Raw genomic sequence first — 19231 nt, 5'->3', positions numbered from 1 at the left:
TGTCCCTCACATCCAGGGACCAGCCTGACTTACCTAAACCAGCTCCAAATTTTCAGAGTACTCTGCACTCTCTTGGTGGCTGGAGAAGGCAGCAACAGGATGAAGGATGGGATACATCCATTAACAGTCCCATTTAAAAATGAAATATAATTTAATTCAGCAGCAGCAGCACTGTACAGTTTTGCCTCCTGATGACTTTTGCTCTGAATTATGTGAACCAGAAACAACGTAACATTTGTTTGAGCATGATTTACATGAAGGAAGGAATCCCACAGCATATACAATCCCTCTGTGAGTCAGGCTTTGGTATCCCTGGTCTGTCACATCCAGGAGGTGTTGAGGAGAGAGGAGGGCTGAGACAATTCCACTGGACAAACTCCTCCACTGAGGTGGGCAGTATTCCCATCCAGCCTTTGCCCCCTGCTACATGCACTGCAGTGAAGGCAATGGGTTGTATTTACAAGTGCCAGGGCAGTGTCTTCTCTTGCTCTTCAAAACCCTTGCTCCTCAGTGGCAAGGGGTCTGTCAGGCCAGTAATTCCAGTGCTAAATAGAAAATAACTCTCCTGTGATTTTATTTTGTAGACTGAAGGCGCTTCCCAGCAGGGCCACACACAGAACTGCACTGAGCTCCAAGGGAAGGGTCATCAGCCACAGCACAGCCAGGGATGGGCAGCGACTGGGGGAGGCTCTGAGAGCCACCCAAAACACGTTTGGGATGACAGAGTGCACCAAAGTAGTTCAACCTTGCACTGCTTCTTGTTTTCAAACATGTTCCAAGTATTTAAAACTTCACCTTCCTAACTGGAAAGAAGGGCTTGCTATTTTTAACAGGCAGCAGGACACCGAAGTGTTGGGGGCTCTCTAACAAGGGGTGTGTGTACTGGGGAAAGCTCCAAGGCTGCAGTGGGGCTGTCCTCTGTCCCCAGGCTCTGTCTGCACAGCTGTCATTGCAGTTGTGTGCGTACAGCCCTTACACTTTTGTCTGCAAAAGCCATAGCTTTATTTTAATGCACTTCTGCACTGTCCAGGGTGAGCCTACCAGTGACATTTTTTTTTAACTGGGTCCCAAATGGCACATTTTGTATATCAGTATTTAGTGCCAGTCTATAATTAGAAGATAATTTTTTCCAGAGCTAATGAAAAGATGCCCTAGCAACCCCTGGATATGATCCCAAATCCATTAATACAGCTCAAGTGATTCCATTTCATTTTATTTGGGACAGACCACAAAGTTTGAAGAAAGATGCTGCCAAGTATTTTCAACCAGGAATATGCTGAAACTTGGTAAAAAAGCATGGAAGAATTCATCCTGTATCTGTCCCTGTTATACACAACTTAGAGAGAAACTGGGAAAATTAAATGAGTAATACTTCCTGAACCATGATGGTATTTTGATAGAAATGTGGCTAAGAAATACTCCCATGGAAAAATAAAGAAAAATGTATTTCTATCATCATAATGAAGACCTGTTGTTATGATTCATTAGTGCCAGCTGATAGAGGCAAGGATGGTGAGTGTACCAACAGTGAGCCTTAGCTGCATTTTATCCCTGCGTGCCAGCCTGCATGGATTTCTACCATGGTGTCCTGCTGAGACCATCAGTGACCGAACACGTGGCTCCATTCCACATCCAGCATCTCCAAACCCAGGTTCCACACCAAAATCAGCACTCCCAGCACTCCCACACCCTGCTGTCACCACAGTGGCCAGAAGTACACTTGATTTAGCACGTGAGAGCACAGCTAATGCTGACCCTCATGAAAGGAGTGCTAGGAGGGATCCCAACCACACTGTGCCCTGCTTGGCATGGGTGCAACACCCATTCTGTGTGTGCCTTCTGTTTGGATAATGTTCTTAAAAGCAGCTATTAAACAGCAAGCCTATTAAACTGCACTGGAAGAGCAGCAAAGAGCTGCCAGGATGAAAGTGGCTGCACTTCCAAATGGGGCTGGAGGTCTGGCACATGCCTGTTCACCACAGATGCTCAGCAGCACCTGAGCAAACGCCAGAACATCACTACATTGAAACCCCAATTTTCACAGCAGAACAGCACGGATGGCCCATTTTCACTGAGCAACCCGTGTCTCTAGGATGAGCACACAGTGAGCAGAGCCCCGCAGAGCAGGGGGCTGGTGGCTGCATCTGATTAATCCCTTCCCAGTGCCCCAGTTCCCTGCCAGGTCCCAGCAGAGCCCACGCCTGCTCTCCACAGGCAGAGCCCTAAAAATGGAGTATGAGCTGTGGAAACACCACCTACTCCATGCCAGGAATGCAGGCCCTGGAGCACCTCAGCTCCTGCCATGGCACAGTCACCAGCTTTTTGGATTTATGAGCAAGGTAAGTCCTGCTCACAAAGTATCAAGGTGACAAAGAAATAACAATATAAATGCAATGAAGACCCACAGTGAAAGGCAAATGTGCCTTACATAGGCAATCTGAAAAGGTCACCAGAATGTTTGTGGCAAGGATACAAGTATTTTTTAACTTTGAACAATGAGACCAAAAGGTAGACAAGGAAACCACTGCGATACCACCCCAGGGAGTGAATAAATACTGCCCCAGACCATGAATTAGCTCTAAAGCAATTGTGTTCTAATGAAATCCTCTACAATACAGCCACCAGTTCACACACCTCAGCATCATCAGTAGAACAGGCTGTTAATTAATGTTTTTCTGGAACACTTTTAAAAGTTCAGCTCTCAAACTATCATTCCTCTCCTGCTCCCTCTGGACAGCCTTTACAAGACAGATTAAAGAGGAACATCCTGTCCCCAACCACACAGCACTGGAGGAGATTTCAAAGACAAAGATCAATGCCTCATCTTCTGATTTTTGGCATGGATCTTATAATTCAGGGTTATTTCTTACTTGACAATTCCCAACAGCACATTTTACTTATTTACAAAAAGACAGGAATTAACAACAGCTCATGACATTTTTATTTTAATGAAATTTAAAAAGGCAGTTATTAGTTATACATACACACAACTGATTCTGTACTTGTTAGTCATAAATATAGAACATTCAGAAGTACAAAATACACTTTATCCACAGCACAATTTCACATCAATATGAAGAGTTTAAACAGATACGTAACCAAGTGCCTAACAATGACAGAAGCCCATTTTTGGAGTTGTTTCCTTTTTTTTCCCTTTCCCTTTCTTTTTTAAAGACCATTAATCTACACAAAGTAATCAGTGCCCACAGTCATCAGTTTCATGAAATGCACTCTGATTTAGAGTAGGAGAAGTCTGACCTTTTAAAGACAATTAAATGCCATCACCTTTTCTTTGCTCCATTAACAGCAACAAACCCAAGCCCACATTCTCTTCTTCTCACAGTTAACAACTGTGAAAAATGGGGCTCTGGCAAAAATCACCTGAAGCCAAACTTGAGCACTACCAGGAAAAGTGAAAATATCTGAACTAGAAATTAGTCCACTCGATACCTTGCAAACAAAGAGCAACAGCAGTATGACACCCATAAGGCATTAATGACAAAATGGCTGTATTATTCTTGAAAAAAGAGTACACCTATGTATAAAAATATATGTCATAGCAATTGGGTAAATCCAACACTATTTAACACTGTGCCAAAAGTAATTAAGAGTTAAAAAGGCAGTTCTGCAAGAAGTATTTACAGTTTCATACTGTACTTCAAAACAAAAGAAAAGGCAACAAAGCTACAAATGGAACTATCTGGTTAAAGCATCACTGTAGGTACTGCCAGTAGCACTTGCACAAGTAATGTGATGGAGTCTTGGATTGTTCATCTGAATAAATGAATATAAATATTTTAGTATCTAAAACTGTCTCAGTCTACATGTCTGCTCCTTGAAATAACTCACCCAGACCACCACTATTTGCAGTTCCTTGCTCCATGAGTTTAAACCCCAAAAGATTCCGTTTCAAGAAACACTGTGTTTGCAACAATTCGATCAGAAATCACAGCTTTATTTCCAGCTTAGAAAAAAATCCACAAAAGAAATGAGAAATCCACCACCTATGAAATTCTGGAAATTGGAAGCCAAAGTGCCAACAAAGCTACACTAACAGCACGTAATAAAAACATCAGCATTCCCAATGCACCTTGCAACTGCAGCTACAGGATAAGCCAAGTCCTGTAGTAAGGAAACACAAGATACAGCACAGCCAAGGCTACACAGCTCTGTCAGCCACAGCACCTGGGGAGCTGGCTGGGGGAGCAGGCAGGACACGGCGGGGCCAGGGCTGCAGCACAGCAAAGCCTCTCCTGCAGCTGCTGCTGCCTCAGAAGCACAAAGCTGCCAAAGTCAAGAATTGCTGGGAATGGCAGCCCAACGCCTCCCACCCGGGCTGGGGGAGATGGGGTGGCCAGGAATGGCAGAGGAGCAGGGCAAGGGTGGAAATGCCAAGAGTGAAGCGCTGGCTCGGGATGGCACAACAGAGAGGGCTGACAGGGAAAACCCAAACCCAAAGCTGGCACTGTCCACGCTGCCCTGAACAGAGCAGCCATCACCTTTCCTAGAGGAGCCCACAAAGTGAGAAGCAGTCCATGCTCTGATCCCTCAGGTGCACTGACTTCAAAAAAACAACAAGAAAAAGAGAGATGTGCTTAAATTTCTTCTAACAGTGCACTCTGAACTGCATAACCAAAATCTGCACACGGGAAGCCTTCTTCAGTAGTAAAAAACCCACAACACACTGAGGAAGTTATCATTGCTGATGTCAGGAAAAAGAAAATGACTTTAAAAACCTTATTTTGAAACTGAATTCAGGAAGTAAAATAAACTATAAAGATACTCAGAGCAGTTTGTTGGGTAAAATAAAACACAGGAACAGCACTTTCTAGCTGAATTCATTATTCACTTTACGGAAAAATTTATAAAAAATTTCAGAAGAACTGGCATTTATCATGTCAAGCATCTTCTGTGGAGAGACACAAAGTGCTCACCTACTGCTCCCTCCCTCATGAACACCCCTTTCAAACCCTGCACAGACACTGAGCACCTCACTCACTGTGCAGCACCCAGGCACCTCTTAGAGACACCAGTGAACTCCACAGCAGAGCTTTGCCTCTCCAATTCCATGAGCAGTCATTCATCTGAGCAGCGTGACGGGAAAGGGGGATGGCTCCAAGAGAATCAACATCCATGGATTTAAAAGCAAAGTGCCTAAGCACATGGCTTGCTCACCTCAGATGGTATTTTCCTGATCTTTGGGGGAGAAGAGATAGGAAGATTTTTGTTTGTTCTCAGTGTGATTTGGTGAGGCAAGTGCAGATCAGGAGATCCGAGGCCTCTCCAGTACCTCATCTAGAGATACACAAAACTGTCCTAAAAAAAAGACTCCCTAGCCCCACTTGCACATAGGGTAAGAGATTGGTCCCAGATTTAGTGAGAGAAATAGTAAAGAGGACTCTTCCTGGCTACTGAACACGACACGCTGACGTGGGAGAAGGCTGGGACCGCAGTGTCAGACGGGCACAGCCCCATCTGTGCCAGCCCTGTCCCTGGGCCACGCTCACCTGAACCAAAACACGGACTGTGGTGATGTGCACCCTGTCCCCACTCAGAGACACCCCAGAGTTCCAGAGGAGCCATGAGAAGGCAGAGCTTAATCCTGTGAAGTCTAAGAATCACTGCACACACTGAGATCTTCTGGATGGGGTCTCTGCCCTGGGGCTGCTTTTCCCAGGTCCATGATAGCCCCTGAATGTCCAAAAGCTGAGGGAAGCTGCCTCTTCCTCCTCTGCACCCAACCTCAAAGGGTATGAACAACCTGTATGCAGGAACTTGGGCCTTTGTGAGTGATTCTTTTTCCTCTCATCCTGGAAGAAATGATCAGGATAAAATCCTCACAATCCAACCTCTGTAACTCATCATGCATATGAAATACTGAACAAAAAGATTCCTACCACATCTCTCATGAAGACATATGGCAGGTGACTCGCCCAAGAGGAAGGTGATTAACTTACCTCTGTGGAAAAGCATACAACATTCAGAGCAGTCAAGAGTCCTCAACAAACCTGGTATGCTGAAAATCCCATTTTTAACAGAACAGGGTTAGCAGAAGCATTTGCTTGGGAATCCAAGCAAAAATTCAAGTTATCACTGTGTAAGCAGTGGACAATAGTCCAATCAATATCTATTACCAACTCACTTTAAAAAAATTATACACTACAAAACCATCTCACTGTTTGCAGCAAATGAGCTTGAACGATTTCCTAGTAACAGGCCACCACCTTCCACTGTTAAAATGTGAGGTTTCACAGTATAAAAAGTACTTCACAGAAAGGAAATGCAGCTAATATAGAAAATGCAATCTTGATGTGTTTACAGTCATTTTTTAAGAGGCAATATTTTTGGGAAAGCAAGAACAATAATAATTAAAGCAGCCAGTGAGAAATGTACAAGGTTATAGGCCTCAATTCAGTGCAAAACCAGACTAATAGCTTATGTAAGTAAATGTTTGTTCTGAACAGAGAACCACCTGAATTAAAAGTAAGAACACCTATGTGAAGTGATGGAGACTCCCACAATATTCAAATCCTTCACATACACCATCAACCTTTTCAGTACACTCCAGAATGGACCCTTTGTAAAGGCAAAAGAAACCAGTACAGGAAATCACTTCATACAGCACAAGATATACATAAAGTACCAAAATGTACACACATTCAAGTTTAAGTTAGAAAAGGCAGAGCTGAATCTTCTGGTGAGAGAGGCCTACATTATGTTGCTTAATCTCAACATTTAAAGTGACCTAAAACCTACAAGAATCAAAGGAAACAGAATATTGTGTCTGCTTTCAGAAACTTAAGCTTAAAGCAAGGCATCGAAATTGAGCGGTAGGCACTGTAACGAGACATGACCTTACCTTTTCTCTGTTAGTCTTTGTTACTTTGTTATCTATTGAAAAATTACCATTCAAAGGAAATATTATGCATCATTCACATTCAAATATTTGAGACTCAGAGATTTTTTTTTTTAAAACAAGCAAAATTTTTATCTCTGAGGTAGATGACAATAAAATATAAAAAAACCCAAACAATGGAGCTGTCAATGAACACTAACAAGTGCTGGAGCTCCTCTGCTGGCACTGATGCACCCCAAGGAGGAGAGAGCAAGCCCTACACCACTATCTGAAATGTGAGAAATGTGTCTTCTGGTTTAGTAGCTTCTACAGAAATGCAACACAGAAAGAGCAGCGCCAAAATTACACTGAAATGGCCTTGGAGAAGAAGAACTTCCATTTCTGCTTCACAAGCTACTCAGAAAACGGTGGAAACATGCCCAGGTCAGCAAAATCTTCAATGTTGTAATTGCCAGTACCCTGTGTTGGATCCCCAGGCATCGGCAGCATGTCCTGCATGATAAGGAAAAATCAAAGTGAAGTCTCACATTATCCAGACACAAACTGTTTCCTGTTCATCTTTTCAGTGTAAAACCAGAAAGGGCCAAGTTTAAATAAATAAGGTGAAAACCAGACCTGTGCAGAGGGCTGGGCTAAAGTTTATGTGCTACTTTTTTGCTGGAGTGTTTCTGAACAAGAGGTGGGACTTCAGCAGGGCAGTTTTGGATTGCTCCTCTGAAATAAAACACATCTGAGCTGCCTTCTACTCCTCCCAGACTGAAACAGCTCTCCTTGGAATGGGAGCTAGGTATGGAGAGAAGAAGCAAACTCTCTGGTTTCACTGCATGGGGAGTGTACAACATCTCACACACTGGAGCTCCAGCTGTGTCACGATGGGTTTGGGCAAGGTCTCACCTCCTGCCAGCACGCTCTAGGTGAACACTGCTCTGTGGAACACTCAAGCCTGGACATCTCCCCAGCTAACAAGGTGCCCAAGCAGCCCACATGAATGTACAGAGGCAGAGGAAATAGCAGGAATTTCTCAGGAGAAATGGGATTTCATGGTAATTTCTCTTACGTGTCTTGAGCCAAGCGAGGTCTCTGCAGGAGGCTTCAAGAAATATTCAACCTTTCCTCAGCCAGACACTGAAGCCACAGGGAGAAGATATCCCTTGCTGGGAAAACCAGAGTTTACGCTTGCTTTTCCTGTCAGTCCTTACAGTAATAAGCTCTTACCACAAAGCCAAGTCTTGTCAGGGATGGCTCACTATCCTCACAATAAAACAAAACCAAAAAAACAAGTAAGAAAGCTCACGGGATGTGTTCTGTGAAAGAACTGAGAGCTGCTGGGTACTGGGAAGTTCCTCCAAAATAAAGACTCATTAAAATCCATCCAAAATCTTCACAGCATCCTTGCCAATGTGGTGAGAGAGACTGTGAGCACAACTGGCAGTGTCTGAGCTGCCAGGGTCAGCCTTCATCTTCTGACCAAAACTTGGACTTTTTTGATGTTTTCCCACATTCTCTCCCAGCCAAAGGGAAACTGTAGCTGCTCCCTCCTGTCTACACTTCCATGTCTGAAGGCATTTCTGCTGCTGGGGCCTCTGTGGCCAAGTCTCCTCAGGCACAGATCCAGCAAGGTCTCCTCTTGAGTCTGCCTCTCTCCTTAAGCCCAGCTAACCCAGGGCAGACTTTGGGCACAATCCAAGCAACTTCTTGGAGGCCTTTAAACTCATCCAAGTTTCTTATCCCATCCAGCCATTATCCTAACTCCCTCCAAACACATGCTCTCCTCCAAAAGCTCTACAGATGAGCCCAGCTCTCCTTTTATCCCATGGTCTTTCTTTCCACTAACTTCCTGAGAAGTTTGTTACGAAACAAGCAAGACATTGCTTGGAGCCCCGTGTCTCTGCTGGCCATCAAACCATGCTGTCAGCAGCACCACTGAAATTACCCTGAATATCCTCTTGGACAGCCATTAACCTCTGCTAACACAAAGAGTTGCAACAGACCAATCTTGCCTGGGCTGTGGGCTAAGAGCACGCAGACAGGCAGTTATCCCAGATCAAGTGCTTTTGTTTGATCTTGTGTGAAAGCAATGCTTCATCCACACAGGAATATTCCCATGCTCACTGCAGCGTTCTTGCACACGAGCCCAGTCTTGCAGGTGAATTTACTTTCCAAAAGACAAGGAGGCGCCCCACTTCTAAACTTGCTTGGGGCTTGAACTGTCTTTCCTGCATTTATCTGCATTGTTTTCTTGTAAACTGTCTTCTTCATCTAATTTAAAAACCAGTTATACAAGGACAGATATGTCATTAGTCAACTTATGAAGTCCTACTTTACAGTAGGACTTTGCTATCAGTAGTCAAGACTCAGAATTATAGTTAATTAGGTAGTTGAAGATGATTGTTTATCACCTGTCTGATATCTGACCAGGTTTAACCTTAAAAAATTATTGTCCACTATCTTCTGTGCAGTATCACACTCCTTTCCTGCTTGAACTGTCAAAGAGAATGACATTGATATCTAATTGAAGTTGAGATGTCAGAGGCCAGCACCAGGGTAAGAAAGACACTCCACTTGGGAACACCTCATGGGTTCCCTGCAGAACACGAAAGCCCTAAGTATAGGTGCAAAGAGAAGGGAAAACAGCATTCTGCATCAGCAAAGATACTGTTGTGTGGCAGAGACCCAACCACCTGAGGAGCTAAGGGCACCTAAGAGCAGAGCAGGGCTATGGCAGCACAAGCAGCAGGGAAGGGCTGCAGGCTCTGCTGCACCTGATCCTCAAGGGCCACGGCTCTAACTCAGAACTGAGAGGTGACCAGAGGGACCCTGGGCTCAGCGGCACTGCTCACCTGGAACACCTCGCTCTGGTTGGGCTGCGGGTGCGAGTGCTGGTCCCCGCTCTGCTGGTTGTGGTGCTGGCTCTGCCACTGCGACCACACCTCGGACGGTCTGCCCTGGAACTGCCCGCTGCTCTGGCCACCTTCAGCTGCACGGGGGAAGAAAAGGCACAAGTCAGAGAGCAGCTCCTCCAGAACATCTGCCTGCTGTGGGGCGGCATCCATCAGTGCTGGATTTGCAAAGGAGCCCTGGAGAAAGGCCCTGGGTGACACCAGCCCTGCGAGGAGGAAGCTGGCGGGTGTTTCAGCCCCAGAGCAAAGCTCAGGGCTGTGGCTGCACAGCCATGAACTGCCAGGGCAAAATGCACAGTGACGTGGTACTGCAAGACAATTTTCAAGCATCCCCCCATAATTTTTTATCATAATAAGGACTATTTTTCTTTTCACTTAAAAACCAAACTTCACCATCTGAATGCTGTTTCTCTTCAAAACACTGAATTCTTGTGGAGCAGTGGCTGCACAGTTTGGTACTCATCTAAGAAGCATGTAAGCAGATCCAGGATTTTTTTTTAAGCAGATATAGAAACAGTATGATCAACAGACAACAGCCTTGCTGATTAAATACAGACATTTTGGGACTGCCCTGTTCTCCAGTGATACATCTGCAAAATGATTTATTTAATATTCATTTAATATGATTTATTTAATATTCCATATCAAATTATTATCATGTCAATATGGTGATACTTTCCTAAAAGTCTCAGGCCATTTACATTTGACAGAGTAACACGAATAGCAAGGCTTCATTGTAAATACACTTTAAATGATGATTTCAAGGAGATTAATTTCTTCTAAATGGTTCACCAGAAAAAAAAAATGTTGCCACACATTAATTTGGTTACCTATTACATATACATTTTTCATGAGTACGGTAACAGATTACACTTAAACTGGACTAATTTTACCCTGCAGTTCTACAGACTGCCACTGAATTATAATATTTTTGGGTAATTTTCCATTCCTTAGTCACAGTATCTCCTTCTAAGAACTAGCATTTTGGAAAACCTGCCACCATGCTTATGCTTTTCCTCCAAACATTTCTTCTTCTTTTTTCTTGTTAATGTTTTTCTCTATAACTGCTCCAGCTATTTTTGCCTGTTTCCCTCTCACACAGAAGGTCAAGCTGGGCATGTCTGGTTCTTCCTGACCACCAGCATCCTCTGCCAAGGGTGCCAAATTTCCTTTGCCAAACTTCCACACCTGTGCTATGCCAAGTCTTTGATAGCCAGACTCAATCATGTCAAATCAGCCACTACTCGCAGTCATGACTTCAGAAAATACAGACACACATATTTAACCCAATCCCTTTGGCCACCAGCTAAGCCATGCAAAATAGATAAAGGGAAGGTTTTACAGGAAAGTAAACAGGCTGTGGTGATGCATTTCTATCACATCTGAAGTACATGATTACAGTTCTTCCCTCACTGACATTACCACAAACAGTAATCCAGCTGACTCAAAAACCCTGCAGACATTTTAAGAGCCAAAATAAAATTCATCTAAGTTACCCTTTAAAAGCAAGCTGCAAGTTTGTTTTGTTTTATTTCCCCTCAGAACAACACAGTGAAATTAAGTGAGTGAAGCAAATGATGCTTCTTTTCAGCAGAGCAGCTCCTGCCAGCCGGCGCTCGAAGCCGCTCGTCTCCGTGAAGGCTGGGTTATTAATAGCACCCAAACTGATGTAGGTCAGGAGATGTTTCTCATTAAGTGAAAGGGTTCTTGCCAAGTAGCTTAAGCCTGAAATACAAGGCTGTCTCATAAACAAATGTACAATGCCTGGTGGGAATGGAAATGGAGGGAGGAATAAGCTGTGTGGGAAGAGCTCCATCCCAATGCCCTTTTTCTAGGCACAGGTCTGTGCCAGGTCTGTTCCCCAGGTACAGGAGCAAACAGCACACATCAGCACACTGCTACCTGTGCCTTTGGGATTGCACCTTATTGATTTTTCATGGAATCCATTATATATTTTACTCTTGAATATTATTCTTCTGGTCGAGCGCAGAAAATTTACCAAGGGGTTACCTACTGTGTCACAGTCTGAATGCCACCAAATTAGCATATAATAGGAAAAGAAAACCATTGCAAAACATGGCAACTACTCTGATTAGGTTGGTAGCACTGGGGGCAAAAAATAAATCCTGTTTTCAGCCAAACTCTAACGTGCAATCTCAGTGCAAGAGGACACCACTATGAAGAAGATAAAAAAATGAAAAAAAAAAAAGCAAATTGAACCAGTTGACCACAATTTGGGAGGATGATTATTAGTCATTTATTTATTAATCATTTATTATTATTAGATATATAAGCAAATTTTGAATCTTTCAGGACACCATTTACTGGGGGAAAAAAAAAAGTTCCCTCATACCATAAAACAACAATATTCTGAATGTGTTGGATGTGGAGATGGAGCGTGGAGGGAACAGGTCAGTTCTGTCCTCTCTACGCAGTAGCAGAAAGCAAAACTCTTTCACCACCTGGGCTTCCCAACTGACCCACCAAAAGAACAATAAAAAGAACAATAAAAAACAAATTTTACTGTTTAAATATCAGAAGATTTTTAATGAAGTTAATGCTGAAGAGTTTCATTTCTATGTGCATTTCTGTGTTACACCATTTAAAACTCACCAAAGCCTGCACTTCGGTTTGCCAAGCTGGAGTAGGCATTCCCACTTGGAGAAGAGGTGGCTGGGCTGGACAGGGGGCTGTAAGATGATGGGTCAGCTGGGTAGGTGTGACTTGTTCCAATGCCAAAGGGAGACGACTGAGCCTTGCCAGACTGAGATGGAATTTGCTGAGGAATAAAGTGTTAACGAAGGAAAAAGTTTTATTATTGGGGAACAGCACAGCAGAATCACTTTTTGCAACATAAAGCAAAGACTAAATAAACTCTGTGGATGCCAACAGGCACGTTTCTCCTGTCTCAGCTGTATTTCATTTCTGTCCAAGCCAGGTTACTGCTGCAGAAGGAGTAAAACAGAGCATAAACCAACACCTACTACACCTGTCCTGCTGATTAGCTCACAGGTACTCTGTATCAGAGCTATGTGGAAAACCAGGATTTCTTTTACCACTATTATGAGGATTAATCTCAAACTCAACAGGTATGAAGAATTCATCTTTATTTTCCAGGTGTATTGATTTTGCAGTGCCACAGTGAAATCAGTTATCTGGATGTCCTGCAGAACACATGCAGGACTCAGATGACCAGAGTCTCCAGTGCTTAGGACTAAAGGGTCAAAGCAGTTTTCAAAGCTAATGAGCTGCTTTCTCTCCCTGCCTATGAAATACAGGCAGCAGTTACTTTGCCTTGTAAAGGGCTTGGAAGGGTGAATCACCAAGTCCTGGCAGAAGGGAAGAAACAGCCTAACATTGCTTTAATTGGGCAGCTGAGTTAATTCAAAAGTACTAAAATCCAGGTTACTGTCATTTCACCTACATAACAGCTCTGTCAGAGGATCTCCCAGAATGTTACACAAGAGGTTAAACACTGCAGAGGCTGCTTTGAGACATGCACAACTGGTACACTGGGGCTAAAGGGAGTGAAGTGCTCCATCCAAAGCCATGTGCTAATGTATGGTGCACAGATAGGATCTGATTATAAACCATTTCTCACATGATGAGTAAGTCCAGCAGTCCCGAGAAAAACTCACTGCCTAACCAAGCCCACAAAGAGAAATTGAAGGTGAGTACATCTCTGGATATCTGTCATGATGTGCACTGTTATTGGCAATCAGTGCAGGTAAAGGAAGCTGCTCTTCCCAGGAAGAGAGGGACAGGGAGCAGAATGAAGCCCCACAATCCAAGAGGAAAAGGTCAGTGACCTGCTACACCACTCAGACACACACAGGTCCATGGGCTGGGCAGGATCCTTGCAAGGGCACTGAGGCAGCTGGCAGAAGTGCTCACTGAGCCACTTCCCATCACTTCTCAGCAGGAAAAATTCCTTCACCAAAAGGGCTGTCAAGAACACGAAGAGGCTGCCCAAGGAACAGATTGAGTCACCATCCCAGGAGGTGTGTGGATGTGGCACCTGGAGATGGGGGTTAGTGGTGAAATTGGCAGCAATGGTTGGACTTGAGGACCATAAAGGCCTTTTCCAAGCTTAATGATTCTATGATTTTTGGGCAAATGCAGGGGAGCTGGGGGAGGAGAACAGATCCCAACAGGCATATAACATATGGAAGATGCTATTAAGTCTTCACTTCAGTTCCAAGCTAAGAAACTGTACATTTCTGCCATTTCTACAATGGCAGTGGGAGCTCAGCATGTCACTTCTGCAAGGCTTAGCTCCATTTTACTTTATGTAAGATGGAAGAATTAATTTCAATTTCCTTACATTCACATCCAAACTCAGTTGATTTGGACAGAATTTGTGCAGTAAGAGGGATGAGTAATTTGTTTTAGTCATTTTCAGCACCTTCCATATCATTTGAAGAAATGAGTTAATGTTGTGACTGGATTTCATTAACCACGTGTGACAGAGAACCATGACACTCTGAGGGCTGGGAATAATCAGTGATTAATGTGGAAACAATTCACTTATTGGAAATTTATTTAGTGACCACCCCAACATGTCATTCCAGCCTGCCAAACAACGAGAACTCAGGAGGGATTAAGAGCAGCATTATTAAGATCAAACTTACTTCATATTATTTGTCTTTTAATAGAGTTTTGAACCATTTTTTAACAGTTACACAGAAGAAGAGGTGATTTCTGGGCTAACACTGCCAAGCACAGTGCATCTGATGGAGGTATGTGCTGTTTCCTCCAGCACACAGCAGTGTGAGCTGTGCTGGGCAGTGCTAATGGAGGAACACCAGGCTGAACAGCCTCTGCTCCCAATCCACGCCTGGATTTGCACCTGCCCCTTCTGCCCACCCTGATAACAGCAGGTAACACTGCTGGGTGCAAGGCTGGCCCAAGAGAGATTTAATTCACAGGCTTAATACTAAAGCAGAAGATCATCCTTCATCCAGTGAACACATAAAACAAATGCAGGACAAGAACTTGCAGTGGGGTTTGGGTCAGTGCAGCCACTGCCACCTCAGTGACCACCACCCCAAACCAGGAGCAGCCACACACGGGGCAGCTGCTCACACTGCCACACCTCCACCCCAGCCACAAATTAATTACCCTGGCACCATAAACGGGTTTACTAACACTTCTGTAAAAAGCACAGAGAGTGCAAATCTTTAAAGCCCATGAAAATGAATCACTTGAAACCAGTACCTGTCCTGGAAACGGTGGGCGATTTCCCGTCCAGGCCACCTGGCTCTGGTTGAGCTGCCGGGATATCTGGGTCAGGTTCTGGCCCGTCGAGGAGGAAGACTGGATGTCGTTGACACCAGGCACGTGCACCACAGATGAACTAAGGGTTCAGAACAGACACAGAGCCTCATTTGTAGGGCCTGTTCCCAATGCACAGCTTGTATCCCAGATAAAGAAATACTGACGATACATTAAAGCTAATTATTCAGTCTGTCTTGGTAAGAAAAATGACTGAGAACCATCACAAAACTATGAAACACACTGGCATTCTAAATGTCAGTCCTAATAGACACAGCAGGCAGAATTGTTTTGAATTAGACTTCAGTAATCTCTTGGAAAGGGCTTCTAAGAATAAATACAGTCCCACACATGGTGCATACACACTTAGCCCCACACCAGTTTAACATTTAATGCATTAAAAATCTGGTTTGCAGAGAGTATTCAAGCAGGTACTTCATCACAAATTTGTGCTTAAAGTCAACAGCATTTAATAATTTGCTTAAATGCCATTCTAAATGAAGATGGGCACAAAAGATGATACTTATAAGCACTTCCTTATTTGTTTCCTGCCTGGGAAATGAAGAATTATGTACTACATATTAAAAATAAGGGCTTTTAATTCTTTTTTCACCAACTGATGCTAAAGAAGAACAGGCAGTTATATACCCTGGCAAAAGAATAATCAAGACAGGAAGTTAAACTCATGTAGTAACTTTGGAACACTAATAATAGTAAAAAATAGTATTTTAAATTTCTTTATGTTAGCTGTTTCCTACTTACTGAAGTTCACTACAGATAAATACCTAGAAATTCCTAATTTTAAGAAAAAATTTATGAAGGAACTGCTCTGCTTCACCATTTTATTCCCATGGAAGTCTTGAGCAATGGAATTTACACAACTATACATTGTGACTGTACTTTTATATATAAAACCATATTTTTTACCATATAGAAATGAATAGAAATGAAGACAGCACACAAAACCACTTTTGTGGATCCACTGAAACAGCTTGTTCTTTTCTCCAATCCCATCCCTATTGTTTATTTTCACAATCTTACAGAGAGAGAAGAATGCAGATTGGAAAAAGAAGTAAACAAGGCTGAATCCTTGGAAAAGGCTGACAGAATCCCTCCCAGAGTGTAAGCAAAACGTGGCAGGCATGTGAATATGTGAGTTGTTATTCTGGAGTTCTTACTGCCTAAAAGCAAAGTGTATGTTTAGAAATGCTTCGTAGCATTTTCTAATTTTTTAAAATATCTGTTTTATTTTTATTTTATATTATCACAGAGTCTCCAAAGAGGGAAATGTAGACCAGAAAGTCCATCTAAATCTGGCTGGAGCACACAGCAGCTGCTGGGGAGAGCTGGCCCTACTGCCAAAACCTTCTCAGCTGGACTGGCAAGTCCCATCACCTAAGGAGCTTGGACTGTATCTGGAACTGTACTTTGAAAGCAGATTTCTGTAGAGCAGTGCCTAGAGGCTGCCCAGGCTCAGTGACTGAATGGGCCAGGCTGGAGATTATAAAGAGGACAGTGCACTGAGAGTGGAAGTTCTGGCAGAAATGCAAGCCATTACTTGATGTAACAGAATAGCAGTAGGAAAAAAAGCTACAGTTAAACATCAGGAATTAGCAAAGGAAATGAACAGAACACAAGCCAAACCCCCAGATGGCAAGTCAGTCACCCAGTAATACACAATATCCAATTAAAAGACATTTCATTTAACTCTCATATCTCCCCAAGTTATACTTGGTTTTAATTTGACAAAACACACTCACATGGATCTTATTTCTCTTCACTTAGATTATTAGCAATTATGACTTTAAGAGCACATTGGTTTAAATAAAATCACTGTTTGCCAATGTTTTCCAGTTCAAGGAAGTGGCAGGTTCTGAGTGGCTGCTCCTTCCCTTTCACAGCCTTGGCTGGTTTGAACAGGAGAACTAAACTCCAGTAAGACAGTGGTGATATCACAAGGCACTAAGGTCAACATGATTGCTGCTACCACACTTTCCAAAAGCAACTGGAACCTGTATTGCCAGCTGGTAGGCAATGACACACACTTAGAAGAACTCAAAAATGCTTTGGAACATTCCAGACCACCACCTTCTACCACCTTTATTTGGAACCTGCCTTAGAAAAGTATTGATGCCCCTGTCCCAGTCCTCACCTTGGACTATGGATGCAGCACCCCTCTGTTCCCTTTGATACCCACATCAACGCCCTTCAAGGCAGCCCTTCAGCAGGAGCAGTGACAGCTGAAGTGCAAAACAAATCTTTGCACCTTCCCAGCTTGGTTGAATGTTCCTCAGATCTCTGACCCCGTCCTTTTATCTCTCAGAGTTATTTTCCTTCAGAATTTGTTGCTGCTCCTTAGCTTTTTTCCAACTACAATATCACAGCAAAAAGTACCTACTTACCAGCCAATATTTTTAAGAGAAATACCCAAATCATCTCAGCTTGTAAGCCCAGCCTAAGAGCTGAAACATCACCAGCAGTGAAGTGTACACAAAGTAAAATTCATTCATGTAAAGAAAGCTCTTGCACCTTGGGTTGGTTTTGTTTCCACAGTACTGCAGGGGGACAGTTTCCCCCTCTCAGACAGGAACTGACACATTCAGGATCTGCACCAAATACCTGAAAGTCTTTCCCGAGTGTCCTGGCTGAAATGGGCTTCCCTGTGAGTAAAGTTGCTGGTTCCCTGCTGTGGATGCAGAGGCCATCATTTTTTTATCTGCTACAAGAGAAAAGCAAATCACAAAAAAAGAATTAATTTAGGGGGTGAGATAATGAAGGAAAAAATATTTAAAGACAATTACAATGTATGTTGTTTTCTTGCCTTCTTCAGGCTTCATGAAGAAGCCCTGTGGAACACCTTAGGAAGGACACAAAGTGACAATTCAATGTGAAAGCAGAGGCACAGTTGGCTTGCGTATGCTCTACACTCTCCTGAGAGGCTGTGGGTTGTTAATGCCACTGTTTGCATGGAACATTGTGCTGGTTGTGTCCTCTGGCCACACAGCCCTGACCTGCTGAAAGCTGCTCCACGTGGGGAGTGAGGGGTGCCCCAGGCACAGGCTGGAGAGGGGAACAAAGCTGCTCTGGAAGAAAGGTGTTTGGGGCTGCCCAGGGGATGGAGGGATGGCACAGGAAACCAGCCTGGTCTGGTGTGTGATGCATTAGCACCTCTGTGGCTCAGGTGAGGGCACATTTCTGCCACCAGGAAAAGTCCTCCAGCCCCACTGCTGTAACCACAGCCTGTCTGCACTGAGGTGGCAGCTGAGAGCCCCCACCCTGCTGGGTTAAAGAACCCAAGGGTGTCCAAGAGCTCTCTCCTAAGCAGCTGACAATCTGCTCCCTGGGACAGCCCAAGGAGCACCCACCTCCCCTGCAGCCTGGTGGCACTGCCTGCTGATGCTGGGGTGACAACCTGCAGCCCCACCTGCATCCCAGGTGGCTGGAGGCACTTTGCTCCTGAGTGTCACAAGACCTGCACACCTGAGCTGTGCCAAGGCAAAACACAGGTCTGTTGTGGAATTTGCTGTCCTCATGTGGCTTGGGGGAGCCATGAAAAATGATGGGAAGCCATGAAATAGGACGGGGAGCCATGAAAGAGGATGGGGAACCATGAAATAGAATGGAAGTACCCCAGAGGGGTGAAAGACAAATGAGTGTAGTGAATAAATTGCACAAAGAGATGCTATTAACTTTTATAGTCTACCCTTAATGTGGGAACTGGAGATCAATCTCTAATTGAATGAAACAAGATTGGGTGAACAGCACCATTTGGTCCCTTAATTTAATTTTCTGGTACTGGATTATTCCAAAGCTCAGGGAAATCTCACTAGTACTTCTCTTAAAATAATTTACAGGTCTGCTACACCACCCTTTATTCACCTTCTCCATCTTCCCTCCAAGTGCAAAACACCCTGCAACTCACTGATGGTTTTGCACCCATATGTTGCCATGCACTTGACAGGCCTAGAAATCAAGTCTGCCCCCTCATTTTCCCCTTTGCTCTTCTCAGATTCCCACTCATTTCACAAGATGCTCTCTCGGACAAAAGACCCACTCAACTCACAAATAACAGAAGTATTTTTTAGGTGTTTAAAAATTTTTTTAGCTTTCCCTAGCTTTCAGAGACCTCCTGAGTGTGACTCACCAAAGGCCTCCAACACACAGCAGCTCTTCTCTGTTACCTAAGTTGTTCTTACATTAT

At 43.8% G+C, this 19231-nt stretch overlaps 1 protein-coding gene across 2 annotated transcripts in view; it reads right to left on the bottom strand.

Annotated features, from left to right (window-relative positions):
* Positions 1–2929: 2929 nt before the first annotated feature.
* The window catches only part of ARNT2 (aryl hydrocarbon receptor nuclear translocator 2), a 95567-nt gene continuing 79265 nt past the window's right edge, over positions 2930–19231 (bottom strand). For both annotated transcript variants that reach the window (XM_041469237.1, XM_041469238.1), the window contains 5 exons: positions 17650–17749; positions 14974–15112; positions 12370–12535; positions 9697–9833; positions 2930–7348 (listed from right to left, as the gene is read on the bottom strand). In XM_041469237.1, the coding sequence (XP_041325171.1) occupies positions 7250–7348; positions 9697–9833; positions 12370–12535; positions 14974–15112; positions 17650–17749 (641 nt within the window). In that variant the 3' untranslated portion in view covers positions 2930–7249. The remainder of the gene's footprint in view (positions 7349–9696; positions 9834–12369; positions 12536–14973; positions 15113–17649; positions 17750–19231) is intronic.

The sequence above is a fragment of the Pyrgilauda ruficollis genome, unplaced genomic scaffold (genome assembly GCF_017590135.1).
Source record: "Pyrgilauda ruficollis isolate IOZ18807 unplaced genomic scaffold, ASM1759013v1 scaffold23, whole genome shotgun sequence".
Taxonomy (NCBI): Eukaryota; Metazoa; Chordata; class Aves; order Passeriformes; family Passeridae; genus Pyrgilauda; species Pyrgilauda ruficollis.
This window is presented reverse-complemented; position numbering and strand designations above follow the sequence as displayed.